Source organism: Vombatus ursinus, unplaced genomic scaffold, assembly GCF_900497805.2.
Source record: "Vombatus ursinus unplaced genomic scaffold, bare-nosed wombat genome assembly UNPS02014789.1, whole genome shotgun sequence".
Classification (NCBI taxonomy): Eukaryota; Metazoa; Chordata; class Mammalia; order Diprotodontia; family Vombatidae; genus Vombatus; species Vombatus ursinus.
In genome coordinates, this window is record NW_020954567.1 from 23405289 (window position 1) to 23427184 (window position 21896).

A 21896-nucleotide genomic window follows, 5' to 3' on the forward strand; every position below is an offset into this window, starting at 1 on the left:
AAATGTTTTCAAATTGTGGGGGTGGAGGAGGAGAAGGAATGTGAAGTCAATAATTTGGTCATCACAAAATCATCCAAAATATTTCAACCTTGACCAAATCCTTTACCTCCACCATTTTTTTTCCCACAATCAAACTCAATTAAGCATTCCTTCTTTTCATCCTCCCCAACTCCTATTCTCCTCACCCACCCCACCCCAAAAGACTCTCCTAGGCTTCTAACTTCATTCAGTGTTTGGAATTAATTAACAGGTATAACAGTCCAAATACAAAATGAATATTGACTCATATCAATATAATATTTTACTAAGAATGTTGATTATACCAACATAATACTTTTACTAACCACCAAGTACTTTAATTTAAGTGCCACCAGGCTCCCTAAGTTATAAAGTTGATTTGACTCTGAGTTAATATAGGAGACATCATGAAATTCAATATTCTTGGTGTATTGAAGGTTCCTTCCACAAACACATACAGTTGTGATTGAAATATTCTTGGCTGCTATTATGTGTATATGGATATCAAATAATAGGGTTTTTTTTCACTTTTTAAATGAGTAGCTCCACGTAGCTAAAGCTCCCATGGCACTAATTTCCAACTCTGCTCCTTTGTCAAATCAAACAAACAACACAACAACAAAACTCCAAACAAACAGAATCAACAATACCAATATTTTTTTCTTAACATTGAAGGAACAACTTATAAAGATCCTTCCAAATCCCTTGAAAAACATAAAAAATGATTTAAGTGCTAACAGAAACAGAAAGTAACATAACTTTAGATAGTCTCTATATCTGAATGCCATTTCTTTTTTGATTCCCTACAAGATGAGTAGCTGGAAATAAAAACGAGAGAAATGCAATGAAAACCATTTCATTCAATAAATGTTTATTAAGTTCCTACTATGCGCTAAGCACTAAATCCTTGGGGGTGGGAGTGGGCTTTGTTTTGTTTAGTTATAAGCTTCATGCAACTTTGTTGGAGAAGTATCTTAGTATGCTTATTGTTTTTGTGATTTTGTAAAACAAAATTTTAAATGCATTTTAAGTGGTAAAATAGAACATAAAGAGCTTCATAAAGCAAACACTACTTTCCCTAGGAATGGGAAATTATCTTAAGCAAATTCATATTTAAGAATCTTTTTTAATTGATGAGCAACATCATTCTATTCTGTTAAGGGTAAATCCAAATGAAGCAGAAAACAAGCAGAGTGACTGTAGAATCATGTGTTCTCAAGGTCAGTCAATAATTACACTGCCATTGGGTTTAGCAAAATGGATCTCTAGCCTACCCTTAAATATCTCCCTCAGATCCCACAACCGTCTTTATATTTATTTAAAATACATATTTTTTTCTTCACTTATATATATTTGTCATGTTTTCTTTACTACATTGTACATGCCTTAATATCACTGGAGTTACTGTCTTATCTTTTTCATGTATCTCTTCATAGCACCTAAAAGAGTGACCTGAAGTGCACCAAATATTACTGACATCTTCCATTGACAAACTAGTGCAGTACTGTTCCTTCAAATTTCCCTTCACATGTTCTTTGTACCTAACTAGTTCCACCTACACTACAATTCCTCTTTTTTCTCCTCTCTGGAGGTGAACAGCTGCTCAGTATCCCCTGTGTAAAAGTCCTTCATCTCTGCAACCTGATATTTTGGCCAGTATACTGCAGCCCCATGACAGAATCCTTGGTTCTTTACCTTGGATTTGGCATGTAGTTATTCAGGGAAGGAATCAGAGCAAGCCATCCAAGATGCTCTCTGTCCCTGAAAGGAGAAACCTTCTGTCTTATAAAAGATAAATTCTAAAAGGAATCACATCCTACTTGGCCAATAGGGCAGAATGAAGTTCATCAATATAGAATGGTTGAAGGATGTGAGGAAAGTCAGGGAAGAGAGATGAAGAATGTACCAGGAAAAAAAATGAAAGAAGGAAAGTTCACTAAAATTCACTTGGAAGACCTGATATATACACATTTATGAACATATGCTATAAATTCATGTGTGTACAAATATATCTGTATATATATATATATTTCTTCATTACTTCAATAGATATGCAATCTCATCAATGTGGGTATTCTCTTCATCAGTATATCTTTTGTGTTTCATATCTATGTTCTCTTACAGGGGTCTCTCTTTCTCTCTCTCTCTCTCTGTCTCTCTCCACAAAAACAAATATATGTAGACAGATAGATAATTTAGTGTAAGAACTCTAAGGACTCATAAAATGGCCATCTGTAAAGAGATCTCACAGCAATTCTGTAATCTAAGTATAGTATCATTTAAAAAAATATTATAATCTGTATTTACAAACTAATACTGAGACATTGTCCAGGACCAGATCAATCTATAGGACTGAGGTACTTGGTGCATCTCAAAGACAGCCTTATTGTGTCTTTTTTCTTTTTTGGTCATGGGTGTCCTTATACCTCTTGATCAACTTTTGTTGGAGTAGTTGAGGACAAAGGGTACATAGTCATTGTAAAGTGTGGTGCTTATGAAATATTTTCTGGGTTCATATTGTAAAATCATAGAGGGTTAAATAGTTCTTCCTTTCCTAGTTACAGTGTCAGCACAGACATTTTGACCCTTCTCAACACTTAAATGAGGCAAAAATCACCTTCCTGTAAATATACTTTAATCCATTAATCTATTTGTCACATTCTCTAAACAAAAAGAATGCAAAAACCCATAAGCTTGTCAAATGCAACTGTTGAAGAATAGCATAAATATTATCCACAATTTGAACCTAAATAAAGGCATTTTCTTGACAGGAAGTGGCAGGACACAAGGAAACAAGGACAAGTAATTCTTTCCTACTCTCCTCCCTTTTACCTCTCCACTTGCACTATTTGCTAATACATAACTCCTCATACTTGCACTAAAGCCTGTTGCTGAAGCCTTTTGCTTCTCAGGTGTTTTTACAATTTCTTTCTAATAAAGCACTTAAAATGAGAGAACCTATAAGGAACTCAAGCTTGAATAGTGTACCCAGAAAAGAATGTTTTTTCCTGGTATCTGCGCTGCTGAAACTGGCTTTGAATTTTTTTCATTGATCCTTTTCTAATCCATTCTGTCCAGCTCCCTTCTCTGTTTTAAATGAATACTGTGGGTCTGAATCAGCCTTTGCTTTTTCCACAAAGCAATTACATTTTCATATTCCAGGTCTTTGCTGATGTCATATGGATCTTTATAAAAGACCCTTAAGACGCACACATACACACTCGAGCGTGTTCTAACATTAAACTGCTCCCTACCCGATCTCTGTGGTGAACACGTGTGTATGAGCCTGGACCCGATATTGCGTCTCTCCCACCGTTTCAGCACCCAAGCCTCTGGATAGCGACTATCATCCAACCAGCCCAGGTCAGCGGCCTCAAACGCTTATTTCTCACGCTTCTGTTCTTTTAAAACCCTTTCCTTAAGTCTCCTACATTCCCGGGAGAACAGTGTTCACTCACTACTCCTGTCCCTGACTTCTTCGCAATGCTGGATCACTACGACACCCCCTTAGGGCCTAAAATCACATATATTTCTGTGGTCCGCGCAGGTTCTATAGGAGCCCAGAGAAATAGCCTTCTGTCTACTACTAGTGAATTGAGACCCCCTACCGACACAGATCTCCTTCCCACTAACACCAGACCCCAAACAAACAGCCATGGAGCATCTCTCTCTCCCCCCCCCCCGTCTCTCTCTCTCTGTGCCTTTCTCTCCCCCTCCCCATCCACACCCCCAACCTTTTAAGTAAAAATAAATAACATTTAAAAAAAACTCCAAACCAGCCCTTAGATCCCCATTTCACTGACGCAACTATCGTCACTGATCCCATTAACACCGGCTCCTGAGGAGCTGTCCACTACCGCCAACCTTTACCCCTCCCCTTCCAATGCAGCTGGTACCAGAATCCAAACCCGGATCAATGAAGGACTCACCACCTACCACCTCCCACCTCCCACCTCCAAGAATCCCAAGCAAATCAGTTGTTATTTAGATATCCCAGTCTTCCTCTTCCATCAGTTTGGTTCCCACCTTTTATCGACCCCTAAATCAATCGATGTCCCTATCTCGATAACCTGAGCAGCTATGATGTATGTGCGCGTGTGTCTCTGTGTGTGTGTCCGCTCGTCCCTGGTGCAAATACATTATTTAACTCCTTCACTCTCTCCGTACATCCTAAACAAACATCCTCCCCATCCACCGCACCCCCCACACACACCCTTTTCTTCCCTTCGTCCCACGCCTACGCCATCCTGGGCTCCCGGAACCAAGTAGTCAAACCAACTTGCGATAGATCCATTCCACCTGAATTTGCGAGTCCAGAACTAACCATCTTTTCCCCAACCTCACTTCTCCCATCCCCCGCCACCCACTCGTTTACACTGAGCTCAGACCAAGCAGATGCTGTTCGAGCAGGCGTCCTTCGTATCCATTCATGTGGCCTGCAATAAATAAATGTGGCTTTCTCCCGAGAAGCAGGGCAACCAGTGGCGCCCACCCTAATGGAATACACGCCAGCAAATTCAATCGCATTGGAAAACACAGGTGTGGGGATGAGAGGAAACCGTTCGGGGTGGGGGTGGGCAGGAAGACTTACCGAACATCTGAATGTGCCCCTTGGTGATGGGATTGAAGCTGCCACAAGCCAGAAGGATAACGTGGGTCTTGGTGGTTTCGGTCATGATGTTTCTGGGTCTCTCGCACTGGCTTTTGTGTCTCGGTGTGTCTGCAGAGGGAGAAAGGAAGGCGAGGTTCAGGCTGTGGATGCCGTGGACTCCAAGGAGCTGCTCCAGACGCAAACCGCGTCATCCTTCTCCTCCCCTTAACGCTTACCGCACCGGGAAGATCGGAAGTTGAATTGACTTCCTCTCTCTCTCCCCTGCTTTTCCCTTTCCTGCCCCTTTTCTCTCTCTTGTTCTTTTTTTCTTCAATGATTCTTCTACTAGACATGAAGTAGGGCAAGAATCCTGTGAACGCTAGAGTAACGATGTGGACTTTATTTTATGCCTGCATCTATTTGATTTTACTCCCAACCCCCAGATTGTTCTCCATGTCCCTGCTTTCTCTGTCAATCATAATACAAAAAAAAAAAAAAGATTTTAATTCAAGAATCTTCTTTCTCTATTGCATTTCAAATGGTTTTGTATCATTGTTCATATTATAGATAACTCTTCCTTGGTTCCGCTCTTTTCCTTCTCCCCGATGATTCTAAGCTATTATACAGCACCCATATCTACTTCTTGCCTCTTATCCTGTCGACAATGGTGAGTTCCTCTTTAAGACTCTTCCACTTAAACCTCTGAAGCTGTACCAATGACCTAGTTGTTGCTAGGGGATTGGAGGGTTGGGGAAAGGTGGGGATGGGACAAGATTTCTTCCCCAACAATATACTGTTCCTTGTTATGGCTTGAAGCTACGCTATCAGCCTGGAGCAATGTTGCCAAGGCTGAATTAATAATAACCCACATTTCCATAGAACTTTAGAGTTGTCTTTTTAAAAGCCTTTCCTCAAAACAACCCTGTGATGTGTTATTATCAAGTCCCTTTTACAGGTGAGATAAGTCTAAATAACGTGTTCAAGTGAATTAAAAAGTGCTTGGGCCAGGACCTGAATTTGGATTTTCTGACCCCATGGTCAGCACTCTTTCCAGTACACTGGGACCTGCTCCATCACCAGAAGCCAAAGTTATTCCAGAGAGAGAGAGAGAGAGAGAGAGAGAGAAAGAGAGAGAGAGAGAGAGAGAGACAGAGACAGAGACAGAGACAGAGAAAGAGACAGAGAGAGACAGAGAGACAGAGACTGATTCTTCACAATGAGAACCAAAATGAAAACACTTTCATTTCCTGGGCTACAAAATTTCTTAGACAAAAAGTCTACTAGTGACATAACAGTACCTTTCTTGCAGGGTTGTATGAGGATCAAATGATGTAATATTTGTAAAGCACTTAGCACAGTACCTGGTACATAGTAGGAGCTATATAAATGTTTTTTTTTTCCCATTCCTTTCCATTTAGTCCAATTCAAATGTCAAACCAACACCTACAGGGATAGCTGTCTGAGGCAGCTAAGTCCTTAGACAATTACTTGCTGTATAATCCTGAGTCACAACCTCTGCCTCAGTTTCCTCAACTATAAAATGGAAGTAAAAATAGCACCTGCCCCTCAAGGTTGCTGTGAAGGTAAGAGATAGTAACTGTAAAGTGCTTAGCACAGTGCATGGCACATAGTAGGTTGTTAATAAATGCTAATTTCCTTCTGTCCTCCTTGAGCAAATTGATCAAATAAACATATGCAATACATACAAGATAATATAAGAATTGGAGTAGGTGATTAAAAGGTTTCAGGTCCTACCTTGAGTTTACATAAAGATAGCCTCTGTTGGTAGATTTTTTAGGAGCAGATTACTAGAGTGGTCTTGCCTTGTCTAGTTGTTCCATTAAAAAAAAAAAAGAAGAGGAGAAGGAGCATGGTATAAACCAGTTAAGATATAATCTTTAAAGTGATTAGACATTAAGGTGACTTTGTACATTGTCTTAATTTAAAAAATAGTACCTTTCACTTAGCAATTGCTCAACAAAAGATTGATTGAAAATGTCTCGGGCTATACAATTTTTCATGAGTCCCTCGCCAGTACAGGAAGAAAAAAATACATAAAATGGCAATGAGCTTTGGCAGCTAGGTCACTCAGTGGATAGAGTGCCAGGCCTGGAGTCAGGAAGAGTCATATTCATGAGTTCAAATCTGGCCTAAGACACTTACTAGTTGTGTGACCCTGGACAAGTCACTTAACCCTGTTTGACTCATTTTCCTCACCTGTCAAATAAGCTGGAGAAGGAAATGGCAAACCACTCCAATATCTTTGTCAAGAAAACCTCAAATGAAATCATGAAAAGTCTGACACAACTGAACAACAACATACAGTTTTTCATGGGTCCCTAGCCAGTGTGGGAAGAAAAAATACATCCAATGGCAATGAGCATTGGCAAACTTGTGTAGGATTTCCTCTTCTTGAATAATGACTCCCTTTTTATCTTCTAAAGCCACAATATTTTTGGCCCAGTAGGCCCTCCCTTTAAATTACCAATTTAGTAAATGTTTGTTGAATTGAAAGGGAAATTAATTGAATAAATTAAAATTTATTAGAATTCTGATGTGCCCACCATCATCTGTCATCTTGTTGAAGACCTGTTTGAAGAGCTGGCAAAGGAGGCAAAAAAGGAGCATTCTCTCTGTGGAGGAGGACCAGGAGACAGCAGGGTCACAAAACCTCAGTGATGAGGGCACATCCAGCAGGAGAGAGATAGACCACTGCTAACTTTGAAGAAAGCCAAATGATGAAAACAGAAGCAAGATTACAGAGAAAGTCAGAGCATTCAATAAATACAAAACTAGATATGGTGATGGGGGAAGGGAGGAAGAGACAAGAGGAAGATAGGGTTCAAGGTTTATAGTCTGATATTTATCTTGAAGAAAAGAATGTTTTGGGAGCTTGTAATAATCTTCCAGAGGTTTTTAGAGGGCTGTTATGTCCCAGAAGAGTTAGAGCCATTCTACTTGACCCCAGGGGAAAGGACTACTGTAGGTGGAATGGGAGCAGAGATGAGCAGTTAGGAAGAGATCAATTTAAGCTTGGTATAAGGAAACAATTCCTAATAATTTTTCTTCAGTCATGTCCTGCTCTTTGTGACCCTGTGGACCATAGCACACCAAAACTGTCCATGAGGTTTTCTTAGCAAAGAAACTGGAGTGGCTTGCCATTTCCTTTTCCAGTGTTTTAAGGCAAACAGAGGTTAAGTGACTTGCCCAGTTTTCCTTTCTTCCTTCCTTTCCTCTCTCCCTCCCTCCTTCTTTCCTTCCTTCCTTCCTTCTTTCCTTTCCTGCAGGTTCTCTGCCCGAAGGAATGTAAATTTTGACTGCTAAAAGTTAGCAAGATATCTTGGGATTTACCGGCTAGATTTCTTTCTTAAGGACATAAACCCAAATCACTCTTGCTCTGCTCTCATCAATTGGTCAACAATAGATCCCAAGTCAAGATCTACTTGATCATTGTTTGGGCCCTAATTGGCTCAAAGTGAATGTAAATAGCAATTGTTTCTGTTTTGGCCAGAAATGCTGAGGGTCTTCCCCTCCTAGACTGATTTTTTTTTTTCACTAAATAAAAGAGGCCATTCTTTGCCTCCTTTCTTACCTAGCTTTAATCACTGAATGGGCATTGCCTCAGTCAAACTGAGACCTATTAAAGACCTTAGCTTAAAAAAGCCAAAGTCTCCCATTGCATCCAGGGCCATCTCCAGTCATTCTGATCTGTATCTGGCCACTGAACCCAATGACTCTGGAGAAGTGAATGAAGCTGGTAACTTTGCACAGCCCTCCCTCACTTAAATCCAATTCACTTGCATGTTATGGCATCACTTCCCTGATGTCATGGTCCTCTAGGAGAATGAAGGACAAACCACAACAACAACATCCTATCAAGCCCATGCAAGAACCTTCAGGCTACCTCTCATGTTGTTGTTTATTTGTGACACTTTTAGGTGTTCACGATTGACCAATTTATACAGGATGTTTCCACTCAACTACCACCCTGGTCCTCTGCAAAATGGATATTGCAGGTTGATGACTTTGGGCAATGAATTAATGGTTTCCATGTATTCAAGAGAAAAGAAGTAGTAAGAGTTTCATATAAAGCTATAGGTCTTCGAACAAGAGCATAGCTTCAGCCTTGTGTTAAGATTAGTTCATTAGCTACAAAAATGTAAATTATCTACCCTTTTATAATCTCTCTATCTATCTAAATATACACACACATACACCCATAGATTTGTTGTCATTATTGAGTTGTGTCTGACTCTTCATGACCCAATTTAGGGTTTTCTTGGCAAAAATATTGAAATATTTTGCCATTTCCTTCTCCAGCTCATTTCATTGATGAGGAAGCTGAGGCAAACAGGGTAAAATGACTTGCCCAGGGTCACACAGCTAGTAAGTGTCTGAGGCCTGATTTCAACTCATGTCTTCCTGATTTCAAGCCTAGTGTTCTATCACTATCACACCACCTAACTGCCTATTTATGCATATAAATATATATGATATATGTGTGTATATACATACATCTGAACAACAAAATATATACATATATAATATATCTCCCTTGATGCCTATTTTAACCCAAGTAATCTAATTTAGTACAAGAACTCAAAGTCCAGGTTGCTTGATGATTGCTTTTTGTTGAAAAGAAGCTAATAAGAAAAAAAAGTATTCACTTGGGAATTAAAGGACTTGTGTTCAAATTCCAGCTCCGCTACTTATCCCCTGTATCCAATTGGATAAACTTCTTAATCTCTCTGGCCATCAAGATTACTCATCTGTAAATGGAGAAATCATATTAGATGATGTCTTAGGTTTCTTCCTATTGTCTAAAAGTTCATTTCCACCACAAAGTAAATGTTGCAGTCTCCATCAGCCCCCATTTCCTTTTCCTGATACATTTCAAACGTGTACTTTGCCTGCTCTTTCCTGTCATGGAAAGAGCACTAGACCTGACATCCAGAGGCTCAAGTGTCAATCTTGGCCCTCTCCCTTATTTAGTGGTGTGACTAAGTAAGTAACAATGTTTCTGAGCCTCAGTTTCCTCAGCCCTAAAATGGTATTCTGATGATACTTGCATTACTTCCTTCACAAGGTTGCTGTGAGGACAGTACTTTGCAACATTTAAAGAAATAAATAAATGTCGAGTATTATAAATGGAGTTCAGAGTATCAGGAAATGGATCTATACTGAGTCTGATTTAAAGGGACAGTGTTTATGAGGCACATGGTTCAGTGGAAAAAGGGCTGGGCTTAAAATCAAAAGTCTCATATCTGCCCTGTACAACCTGAGTGGCCTTGGGAAAGTCATTTCATCTCTTTGATCTCAGACTCCTTATTTGTAAAGTGAAGGAACTGAACCTCTAAGGCAGAAGTTCTTAGCTTTGTCGTGTATTACAGACCCCTCTGTCAGTCTGGTGAAATCCATAAACAGATCCCTTCTCTGAACAATATTTTTGAATACTTAAAATAAAATACATAGGATTACAAAGAAAACCAATTGATATGAAACATAGTTATCAAAACAAGTTCATGGACCCCAGATTATGAATCTCTCCTCTAAGGTCTCTTCCAAGTTTAAATCTATGACTATATGATCTTTACAAGCAGCTAAGCAGCTAGGTAGCACAGGGGGTATAATGCTGGCCTGGAGTCAGAAAAATCTGAATTTAAATCTTACCTCAGATATTTACTAGCAGTGTGATGTTGGATGAGTCACTTAGCCTCAGTTTCCTTATCTGTAAAAAGGGGATAATAATAGCACTCACCTCACAGGGCTGTTGTGAGGAACAAATGAGAACATGAAAAGTGTTTTGCAATCCTAAGATTGTCATAGAAATGCTAGCTATTGTTATTATTCACTGTCTATACATGTTTTCTTTGTCCTCTTTTTTCTGTTTAAGATCAATTATCCATTTCATCACAAATGGGCAATCAAGATGGGCATTCCTGTCTGAGGAAATCAGAATACAAGGTGATGCCGGGAGCCTCTCATGAGAAACTCGAAAGGCCTATGTATGATCCGCTGACTTCGTCAGATGTTGAATATTTATTTTACTTTATGTTAATATTAACAGCATTCTGTGAAAACAGATGTTGCTTTGAAAAAAAAAATCCTTGAGTTTTTCTGGAGTTCTCTGTAGATTACAATCATTTCTTCTTTGCTTTCTCCACGTCTCTTCACACCTTCAAGGATAAATCTGAAATGATTGGCAACCTACCTCCATCTATCCCCTTTGGAATACATAATATCTTAAGAAAAAATCTAGATCCTTCAAGTGCTAAGTCTCATGATATAACTCAGATTTGTAATTTTTCTATTCAAGTTGTAAAGGGGATTTTTTTTTCTCTTTATAATATTGGTTCTCAGTGGGAATGGCAACACTTTTGAATGTCAAGGTGAAAGATGAAATGCACACCATAGATAATTTTAGCAAGAAGCAAGTTTCCAGGGGCAGCTAAGTGGTGCAGTGGATAGAGCTCCAGCCTTGGAATCAGGAGGACCTGAGTTCAAATCCGGCCCCAGACACATAATACTCACTAGCTGTGTGACCCTGGGCAAGTCACTTAACCCCATTGCCTCATCCAAAAAAGAAGAAGAAGTAAGGTTCCTTGACTTTAAAAAATAATTTCTCCAAAGAACTCCAGCTACTTAACAGACATTCCTTACACCTAAAGTTTCTTTCAGAGGTTGAGGGTAGCATCCATTGCCATTTTGAAACTGAGGACTTCATTAACACTTCTAATAAAATGAACAAGGTAAAGGGAAAAATTTGATTAAACAAACATTTATTAAAGGCCTACAGTGTAAAGAACACAATAGAGTATTATCCATTTTATCCTATAATTATTTTTTTAAAAAGGATAGTAGAGGGAGGAGGTTGAAACTATTGACTGAAATGAGATTTGGAGATGATCCACGGATTTCATTTTCTCTACTAGCTTCCATCTGAATCTCCCTCCAACCTCTACTCCTCCACTCTCACCGCTAATATAGGACAGACAACAATGTGCTATAAATTAATTTTTTAGGAGGGAGAGAGCATTTTAATATAGGCCATCAGAATTGTAATACACATATTTTTTGTACCTTACAAAATCTATACAAACTCTTTTAATACCTTGCACTTCAAGGAAGTTAGTTTCATCCTATAATTCCAATAGCTTAATTTTTCAGATTTATAGTCATGGAATATAAGAGCCTCCCTGCTTCTTTCCTCTGCCCTTACTAGTAGCAATTATATTGGATTCAAAGCAGAGAGAAGTGGCACGAGAAATGTTTCCATCAAAGGACCTGCTGGCTTCATTCTCAACAGAAAAACATTTAGTCCTTTGCAGGAATGAAGGCTGCTTTGGGTGAATAGCTGTAGTGAGGATTTTATAAGAAGCTGTTAAAAAATAAAAAAGCAGGGGAAAGCCCAGCTTGCACCCAAGATAATGCCTTTTTCAGATATAAACCCTGGGTCCCTTCTAGAGTACAGTGAGAGTAACTGACTTAGGAGAGATAACAGTTTAGTCTAACAGCAGCAGATGGGAAGGAGGGAGGGACTTGTATCTTAAGATTAGTTGTAGATGAACCCAAAATTTCAGGCTGAAGTTTTCAGGAAATTACTGGAAATAGAACTGTCCTGATCATTAATACTCATTAGAAAAGAACTAACCTTTTGCTTGGTGCCCAAGAGCCAACTTTACTAAGTGCTTCTGAAGGAAGACAGGATATCTCAAAAAAGAAAGACTATTGGACTTGTCTTTAGTTCTTCCTGATTATTTACTCTCCTGCTCAAAGATCTTCAGGGGCTTCCTGTTGCTTCTATGATAAAATATAAATGCCTCACTCAGTCCAGCACCTAAAGTCTACACAATGTGGCTCTAGCATACCTTTTCAGGCTGATTGCAAATTATTCCCCTCTGTGCATTCTATATGTCAACCAAAGCAGTCTAGTACATGTAGGAACAATCTCAACATTCCATCTCCTCTCTCCCTGCCCACCCCAAGCAGTAACCCATGCCTAGAATGTATACCTTCCTCACAGCTGCCTCTTAGAATTCTTAACTCCCTTTGAGGACCAGCTCCAGAATGACCTCTTCTATAAAGCCCGTAGAAATGTGTTTGTTTTGTGGAAGCTTTAAGTTAAGTGACTTGCCCAGGGTCACACAGTAAGTGTCAGAGGTTGGATTCGAACTCAGGTCTGCCTGAGTCCGAGGCCAAAGCTCTATTCACCGTGCTGCCTAGCTGCCCTTGCCCATAGACATTTAAGTTAAAATCCCAGCTTCTCTAGTTCCAAATCTAACCGCTCTTTCCACAGTACCGCACTGCTTTTCTCCATTACAATGATAAGGTTTTCCCTGGATGAACTGAAGTTGAGGAAAATACTCTGAAGGAAAACCTCAGTCACTACTCTCATAAAGGTTCTTTGCATTATAAATTATCTGACATTGAGACAATGCTCAGCTCTCCAGTCAACCTTCCCATCCCACATTCCTTAATTCTTAAGATTTCTCTCTACTATTAATTCTCTGATGGGTGGGAAGGAAGGGAATAAGCATTTATTAAGTACCTATTATGTGCCAGGCACTGTGCTAAGCACTTAATTATTGTTTCATTAGATCTTTACAACAACCCTGTGAGATAGGTGTGATTATTATGCCCATTTTATGGCTGAAGAAACTGAGGCAATCTGGGCTTAACTTCTTACTTGCCAGCAAAGGCTCCCTCAGCAAGTAAACGTCCAAGGTTGGATTTGAACTCAGGTCTTCCTGAGTCCAGGGCCTGCGCTCTATTCACTGTGCCGCCAAGTTACCTAACGTTGAGTTAATGATGTTGAGAATATCAAAATATTAGGAGACACCCTGTTTTCCAGAGCCCAGCAAGCAAGCTGTACCCTGAGCTTGTCATAACAACAATCCTTTGTGCTCACCCTCTGGATGATCTCACCCTCTGGCAAAATCTCACATAATTATTGTATTGCTTTGACCAGCACCAGATGTTCTCTGAGCTCAGACAAGCACTGGATAAGTACCCATGTGTCCAGTCAGGAAGACCTGCTATGAATCAAAGTTGTCTCATTGTTGCTGTTACCCCTCATTGTCAGGGCTACAGCTCACTGCATAGTCATTGGTATAAGTATTGAGATCTCCCCACACTTCTTTGGGTCCCCCCACTAGTGGTGGGGCCCTGGCACACGTGTCCTTGCTTACAAGCTGTTTCCCTCACTTTGGAATTAAACTTCTCTTTGATTCCTGACTCTTCTGTTTCTAACCTGCTTTGTTCAGCTCCAGACATCCACAAGTTAGAGACTGGTTCAGTCCGGTTGATATTTAAATTTTAATTGGTGTTGGAAGTGGGATTGGACATGGAACTGGGCCACTGGACTCTCCGTTGACAGTGGGAACTGACTAGGTGTCACGGAGATTTATTTCTCTGGAGTCCAACCCCACCCCACCTCATCTGGTGAGTCCTTTGCCTTTGTCCCTGTTTCAGTCCTCTGAGCTTCCACCGTGGTTGAGCTGACCATTCTTTGTGAGGAAAACTCCAGGGCCCCTCTAGTGACCCAGTTCATCTTAGATCACTCTGGTAAGGCTATCCTTTCTTAAACTGCACACAGCTGTTAATTAGCCTCTCTGTGTGCCTCTGCTGTTTTTTTTTTAACTGCACATGTCTGTAAAATCATAACTACATGTCTCAGTAATCATGTGCCTCTGTATAGACTGTAACTGTGCACTTTGTTAAAATTATCTGTGTCTGTTTGTATCTGTCTTGTCATTTTATCTGTGTGTCTTTGTAAAATGTAAAATGTCTATGTCATGCTTGTGTTATGAGATAGATTCTGCTAATTTGACAGATTTAAAATGCAGGAAGCCAGAAAAACTTCTAAGGGCTGTAACCAAAGAGTTTAGAACACCGGGAAAGATGAACAAACTTGCATAGTTGAAGCAGTTGTCTCAGTAAACAGGACTAACTCTCACTTCAGGCTTTCCAAGGGGAGATGAGGTTATAAGAAAAGAGAAAAAATTTTAAATCTGCAAGACACTTTTTTCCTGTCATTTCAGCTTTGGCTGTGTTAGAATTACAGAAAATCAGATAATCAAAGTGGAAATACTAAAAACATCTTAGCAGATTAAAGAGTTTGAAGATTTATCATTTTAAGATTGCAGGGGAGAGCTCCTGGGAACTTGTGACTCACTTCCTTCTGAAATATTTTAATAAGTTTTGGGGTACCACGCTATAGAATTTTTAAGGAAAAACAAGGATTAGATTTATGAAAAGTTTTAAAAGTAAATGACAAGATTAATAGCTTCATTGTTCTAGGGCAGTGAAGGAAGGCAACTAGTTTTAAAGAAAAAAAAATAGGTAAACTGTTTGCACCTTATAGCAACCTCTTGTTAAATCTTTCTTGACATTTCCAATCATGAAAAGAGAAAAGATTGTTTAAACCAAAGATCTCTTGTAACTCCCCCAGGTCAGAGACCCTCTCCCTCTCCCTATTAGCCCCTCTCATCTCAGATCAGATTCCCAAATACAAGTGTTTAAAAAAATGCTGGGAAAATGTAGGGAAATGAATTGTGTTCTGGTTGCAGAAATTTATTAGTTGTGTAATCTTAGGCAAGCTATCTTATATCTGTTTGTCCCAGTTTCCTTATATGTAAAGAAAAGAACAATAATGGTACCCACCACCCAGGGTTGTTGTGAAGATCAAAATAATATAATGATTGTAAAGTGCTTACCACAGTGACTGACATATGCTAAGCACTACATTATTATTATTTCTTTAATTGAATGTAATTGTTCCATACCTGATAACTCTAAAGTGGTTTTAAATTGCCCAAAGTAATAAGATTAATGATTTTTATATGTGATAACTTGGAAACGCAATTGATGTCTTTTGAAGTTTTGTTTCATGTTTTAAATATATAATATTGTTTGTGTTATTATTGTATTTCTAAATTCTCTTATATTTTGAAATTTGAGAGACCATTGTAACAGAAATGCTATTAGACAAAAAAAAACTTTCAATCTGGATGCTGTTACACATAAATTGGGCTTTTAAAGGGATATGATAAAAATAGATGTTTGGAAACCATTAAAGATTTAATGAGGTATATTTTGTTATAAAGCAAACAATAATAATAGTAATAATTTTACTGTAATAGTGAATTTTCATTTCAAATTCTTGGCTATTTTGGAAGTGTATGTCGTGGTTTAAAGATGTAGCTTCAACATATTAATGATGAGTGGACTATCAGGTACTTCTTGTATGTATGAAGCCCCAGAACATGGGTATTTTTAATTTATAATTAAAAGATTAATGAAATGTTAACTGTTAGGGAAACTTTAGGTAAGAAATTCAAGCCCTAGGTTGTGGTTAGTGAAATTTTGCTATTTAAAGTAAAAATTCCTGGGACTGTAATTTACTATTATTTTGAGCTTTGATTACTGAGATAGTTGTCTGAATTGTCATGAAGCCAATAGTATGGCTTGTGCTACAGGCTAGGAACTGCTAAAGGTGGATGTCTGTGACCGGGAAAAGTTTTGGAGGTGACTTTGACATGGCCTCAGTAGGACCCTCCGGACTCTATTTCCCCATTGTGCTATTTCCTTTCTGGAAAGGAAGTTTCCCCACCTGGTTAATCCCGAGCCTTGCTTTTAACACCCTGTGGCTACATGATTGGCTGTCAGATATGACTCATGCCTGGAATCAAACAGAGCTAAGGGAGTTTTTCCCTCCACTGTGATATGTGACATTGTTATAACTATGTCCCTCCTTCTCTTTTTATAGTAAATTTCTATAATCAAGAAGTTTTGTAAGTACAATACTAAATCTATTAAATAATAGATTCATACTGGAACACCTCTGACTTACTATAACAGGATGCAAGTATGAACATCTAATCTATATGTGTGGTCAAATTATAGTATAGGGATGATATCCTCCTAAGGGGGAAATGATTAAACGAAGTAATAAGACAAAGATATAATGTGAAAGTTTTCTAATTAAATGGAATAGTAAATTTTGAGAAAAGCAAAGGATTAGACTGTTTTCTCTAAGAACTACATACAGATGTGTATGATTGGCTTCCAAAATTTATCAAAATTCAGGCTTTGAACGTATTTTGGTAACACATTCTCAAAATTGGATTTTACATATAAATTGTGTAGATAATGGTAAAGAAAGTGAAATTCTTTTCCCATTACTAAAATCTATGTGATAATTTTAAGAGGCAGAAGAGTTCATTTTGCAGTTGGACCCTCACGAATTTTTAAAAGATTATTATATCAGGCACAGGATTTAGGTAAGGATAGAACCAGCAAATGGTATATAAATGGAAATTCTCTGAAGTTTCAAAATTGGAGAACCAAATTTAAGTGATTATACTAAATTATATTAAGTAAGAATTATCTAGGAACCTCTAGATTTAGAACCAGAGAAGCAGAACTCTTTTTAGAGCTGTCCTGACAATAAGCATATTGTGCAAGAAAAGATATTTAGGGACCAGATGACTAATGAGACATCTGGGAATCAAAATGTGCTGGTTAAATGGATATTAGGAATGGGTCACTAGAATATAAGTGGACTTGATTTTAGTTATGTTTAAGTTTTCTTGGTGACTTAAATCTGTGGTGACATGTAAATCTCCTTTCTCAAAACTAGTCTACTGTGAGTCTTCTTAGTGGTTTGAACTGTACCTGACTTGATATAATTATGCAATTAGGGGAATTGTGGGAAAAAAAACTTTATTGCATTATTTGAACTTAGCCCTACATGGCTGAGAAACTGGACCATCTCTGTGTGCTGTTTTGAGACTTTTAACCAAGGACCTATATTATGCTAACCAGAAACTCAGATCCAAAGATTGATGCAAGAAATTTTCTCACAATTGTACATCTCAAGCAACCCATATGTCTTATCTGAAAATTGACAATCAATCATTATTTGTAAGGGCCCCTACCAGGTGCTCCCGACTATTTCCAAGGCTGCCAAACTTGTGTGGACTCCTGGACCATCTGAAGAAAACCCCTGCTCCTGAGTGAACAGCAGAATCCTCCAGGAACCTCAAAGTTCATCTAGTATGGACCCAAAAGCAGCCAACATCTGGGTGATACAGCTGTTGCAAGATTCTGGATGAAGGCTGAGTATACTATCCTAATCTTTTCTCCTCTTCCCTTCTGTTACATGCCCAACCACCAAGGCCCTGATTCAAGTGTGTGTTGGCATTTTCTCTCTCTACATTCTCGGCCCCCCTCTCTTTTCTGCTTGCAAACAAACGATGACTAGCATTGATACCTGGGACATACTTCCCCAAAAGGTCCCCTCAAGGAACTGACCTCCTAGAATAAAAATGCTTTTCCTGGCCCAACTGGCCTCTCATGACATTGTGGCTTATACCTTTCTCTCTTTTGTTGGCCAGAAGGGAGAAATGTCAAGATATTTGGAGACACCCTGTTTTTCAGAACTAAGGCCCAGGCAGCAAGCTGTGCCCTGAGACTGGCATAGCAACAATCTTTTGCACTCAACCTCTGGATGATCTCACCCTCTGGCATCACTTAATTATTGTATTGCTTTGAGCAGCACTGGGCGGTCTCTGATCTCAGACAAGCTCGGACAAGTACCCATGTTCTAGTCATGAAGACCTGCTGTGAATCAAACTTGTCTCATTGTTGCTGTTAGCCCTCATGGTCAGGGTTACAGCTCACTGCACAGTCACTGGTATAAGTATTGAGATCTCCCCACATTGCCTTGGGTTCCCCACTAGGGTTGTGGCCCTGGCACATGTGTCCTTGCTTGCAAGCTGTTTCCTTCACTTTGAAATTAATTTTGGTTCCTAACTCCTCTGTCTCTAACCTGCTCTGTTTGTTCCAATCATCCACAGGTTAGAGGCTGGTTCGGTCCAGTTGACTAGTACTTTGTGTACTGCAGCAAAAGACTATCTCATAATTATCATATTCATAAGGGTTTTCTGTAATATTAATTTTTAATGTTCAGAATACTTTCTCCATTTCTTTTATTTTTTGCCTCCCTTTCCCCTTCTTTTCTTTACTCCCTTCCTTTCTCCCTTCCTTCTTTCCTTCTCTTCCTCTTTCCCTCCCTCCTTCCTTCTGTTTATCCTTCCTTCCCTCCTTCTTTTCCTTCCTTCTTCCCTTCCTCCCTCCCTCCTTTCTTCCTTCTTTTCCTTCCTTCCTTCCTTCTTCTCTTCCTCCTTCCCTCATGCCTTCCTTCCTCTCTCACTCTTCTCTCTTTGTCCATTCTTCTTTCCTTTCCCCTTCCTTTCTTCACCTCTCTTTCTTACACAGAAATTCTCCCTTATTAAGAAAGAGGTTGTGATCTGAAGTGTCAGAAAGATCAATGTACATGTTGAAATATAAAATGAAGGTGGAGAGGGAAAGATGATTAAGACAGGGGAGATTTCACCATTTTACCTAAAGCTGACCTTGTATTCTATCTTAAGTATCTAGGGTCCTGACCCAAGGGTTGAGAAGGTTTAAAATTCAGTCTAGAAGAAATCCTTAAAGACATTTTAAGAGCCTTTGACCCAAAAGTTAGTGCTCTCTCCCCTTACCTCTGCCCCAGCATTAACTCTTAAACCATGGGCATAACTACAACCATGGGCATAACTACACTTATACTGGTTATATCCTCTGTGATTCAAAATAGCACTGACACCTCACCATTTATAGTAACAGCAACAACAATAACTCATTCTTTTAGCTCTTTAACATTGACAAAATGCTTTCCCCACAACAAGCCTGTGAGATAGGTGATGTAAGTATTATTATCCTCATTGTACATTTTAATATCTAGTTGTACTGGTTTGCCTATAGACAAAAGCTGCTTTATGCAAATGATTGTTTTTCAAATGTAAATTTTTAATGGAAAATAGGTTGATAGACAGGAAACAAGATAAAAGATGAAAGGCTTGAGGAGCCAGCTGTGTGTTCTTTGAATAGAGAGAGAGAGTGGTGGAAAGTGAGAGAGAAATCTGATAAAAAAAAAAAAGGGAAACCTAGAATTGTGTGTGTGTGTGTGTGTGTGTGTGTGTGTGTGGTGTTGGGCAGGATGGGGAGGGGACTTGAAACAGAAGAAAGAAGAGATTTGGCACAAACTAGAGAAACTGGGATAGGAACTTGAGAGCCTTGGTTTGGGAAAGTTGAAGGGGGAATTGGGAGAAATAGGCAGAAAAACTTAGTACAAGAGATGCCAGATATGGGAAATAGAAGCAAACAACCAATTTGAGCCATCTGAAAGTTTTGAGGAGAGTAGTTTCAACTCAAATTCAGTATTTGCTCCCAAAACTCAACCTCAGAAGTCACTGCTTACATCAAAGGGCTGAAATATAAAGTCTAGTTGTCCTTGGAGCTAGAAAAAGAAAGCAGGTTTCTGTGTTCTGGACTCTAAGCACAGCGTATCTGCCATATACTAGTTACTATTTTAAAATTTCTCACACTTAAGGAAATGTAGTATATAAAAAATCCAAAAGACAATTTCTGGGTAGTTAGTAATCATTTTATTAATTATGGCTAGAAAATAACTAATAAAAGGATGGTCATTTGGCTTTCTCTGTAAACTAAAGACAAATCATGGAGGCTGCTCAACGCTTATGTTCCCTTGGAAGAGTGGGTGTTCCTGATAGGCAGAAATCACCTCTGATTGGTTAATAATTAATAAAAGAATGAATATTGTAATGAGAGGTGGGCTTATTCTAATGACAGCTGGAGAAGTGATTTTGATTTTGTCACTCTTGGACAAAGAGACTATCTCTACACTTGGACCACCCCTGACTTGGGCAATCTAGACAAATGGATCCTACCTCCACTCAGTCAATGAACAATGAAGATGGTGGGGTAGGAATTCTAGCTAGATAAGATGATCTAGGTGGGGTAGATTTTGGGGCAAGGTCATAAATGTTTTTGAGAGACTGGGCTTTGAATGAGAAAATAGAAAGGGAAATAAACCCTGAATTCCCCACCACCCCCATATTAATTGGTTATTAATATGAGAGAAATTATTATTTCTCTCATATTAATCAGATCATATTAATCAGAAATCAGATCTTGTACTCTAAATACTTGCCTGATCCTGGGTTATTTTGAGGCTCATTAAGAAGGGGGGACTGGATGGTGGTTCCAAAGCCATAGTCCAACAAGGAAAATCCCCTTTTAACTCTTGTCATCATCATAGTAATTGACAGTTACATATTCCTTTAAAATTGGCTAAACACTTTACATACATGTCTCATTTGAGTTTTACAAGAACTCTGGAAAGTAAATGCTATAAATATTATAACTCCCATTTTACAGGTGAGGAAATTGAGGAAAACAGAGGTTAAGTGACTTGCTCAGGATGACACAGCCAGTAAGTGTCTGAGGTAGGATTCAACTTCAGATGAGTGCTCTGTCCATTGTACCACCTACTAAGGTCATTTAAATGATGGAATGTTAATGATAAATCTAGTTTGAGCCATTTATAGAAGGAGAGTGCCTTCTTTCTCCTACTTTGCATATTTAAGTCTCTGTTATCCAACCTTTTGAATAGTCTCATATGGATATATAGTTAAGGCAAAGGAAAGAGGAGGCAGTCTATATGTGAAGATTTCCAATATTCAGTTATTAGAGAGTGTGGCTTATTGAGCACTGGAGTTGGAGTCAGGAAGACTCCAGTATATATTCCACCCCAGATCCTAATTGTGTGACTCTGGGCAAGTCTCAGTCTTATCATCTATAAAATGAGGGGGCTGGATCTAATGATTACTTCTAAAGTCCTCTTTATTTCCCACCCAGCCGTGCTGTTTGGGGCTTCCCTATCATGTCCCCGGGAACTTCATGATCCTGAACGATCGAATTAGTCTTGGTCCCCTTTTCAGCTTCCTTTTTAACATTGTCTTCCCTCATTAGATTATAAGCTCCTTAAGTTTTAGGTTTTATCTTTCTCATTCATATTTGTATCCCCAGCACTTACCACAGTGCCTGGCACAAAATAGGAGTTTAATAAATGTTTATTGACTGACTAGTCCACCAGCTATAAATCTATGATCCCATGACACCTTTAAATCTGGTATTCTTGTAACATCTTGAAATGGCCATTTTTTTTTAGTAACATCCGTAATTCCAATTCACAGGGGCAGCTAGTTGGCACAGTGGATAGAGCACCGGCTCTGAAGTCAGGAGGACCTGAGTTCAAATCCAGCCTCAGACCAAACACTTGACACTTACTAGCTGTGTGACCCTGGGCAAGTCACTTAACCCCAATTGCCCAAAACAAAAAAAAATTCCAATTCACAGCATACCCCCCAAACTTTTCCAA

The 21896-nt window shown here is 39.0% G+C and overlaps 1 protein-coding gene across 1 annotated transcript in view; it reads right to left on the reverse strand.

The window, feature by feature from the left end:
• NMNAT2 (nicotinamide nucleotide adenylyltransferase 2) overlaps positions 1–4764 on the reverse strand; it is a 191817-nt gene extending 187053 nt beyond the window's left edge. The window contains exon 1 of the mRNA XM_027868532.1: positions 4610–4764. Within this exon, the coding sequence (XP_027724333.1) occupies positions 4610–4694 (85 nt within the window). The 5' untranslated portion in view covers positions 4695–4764. The remainder of the gene's footprint in view (positions 1–4609) is intronic.
• Positions 4765–21896: the final 17132 nt, after the last annotated feature.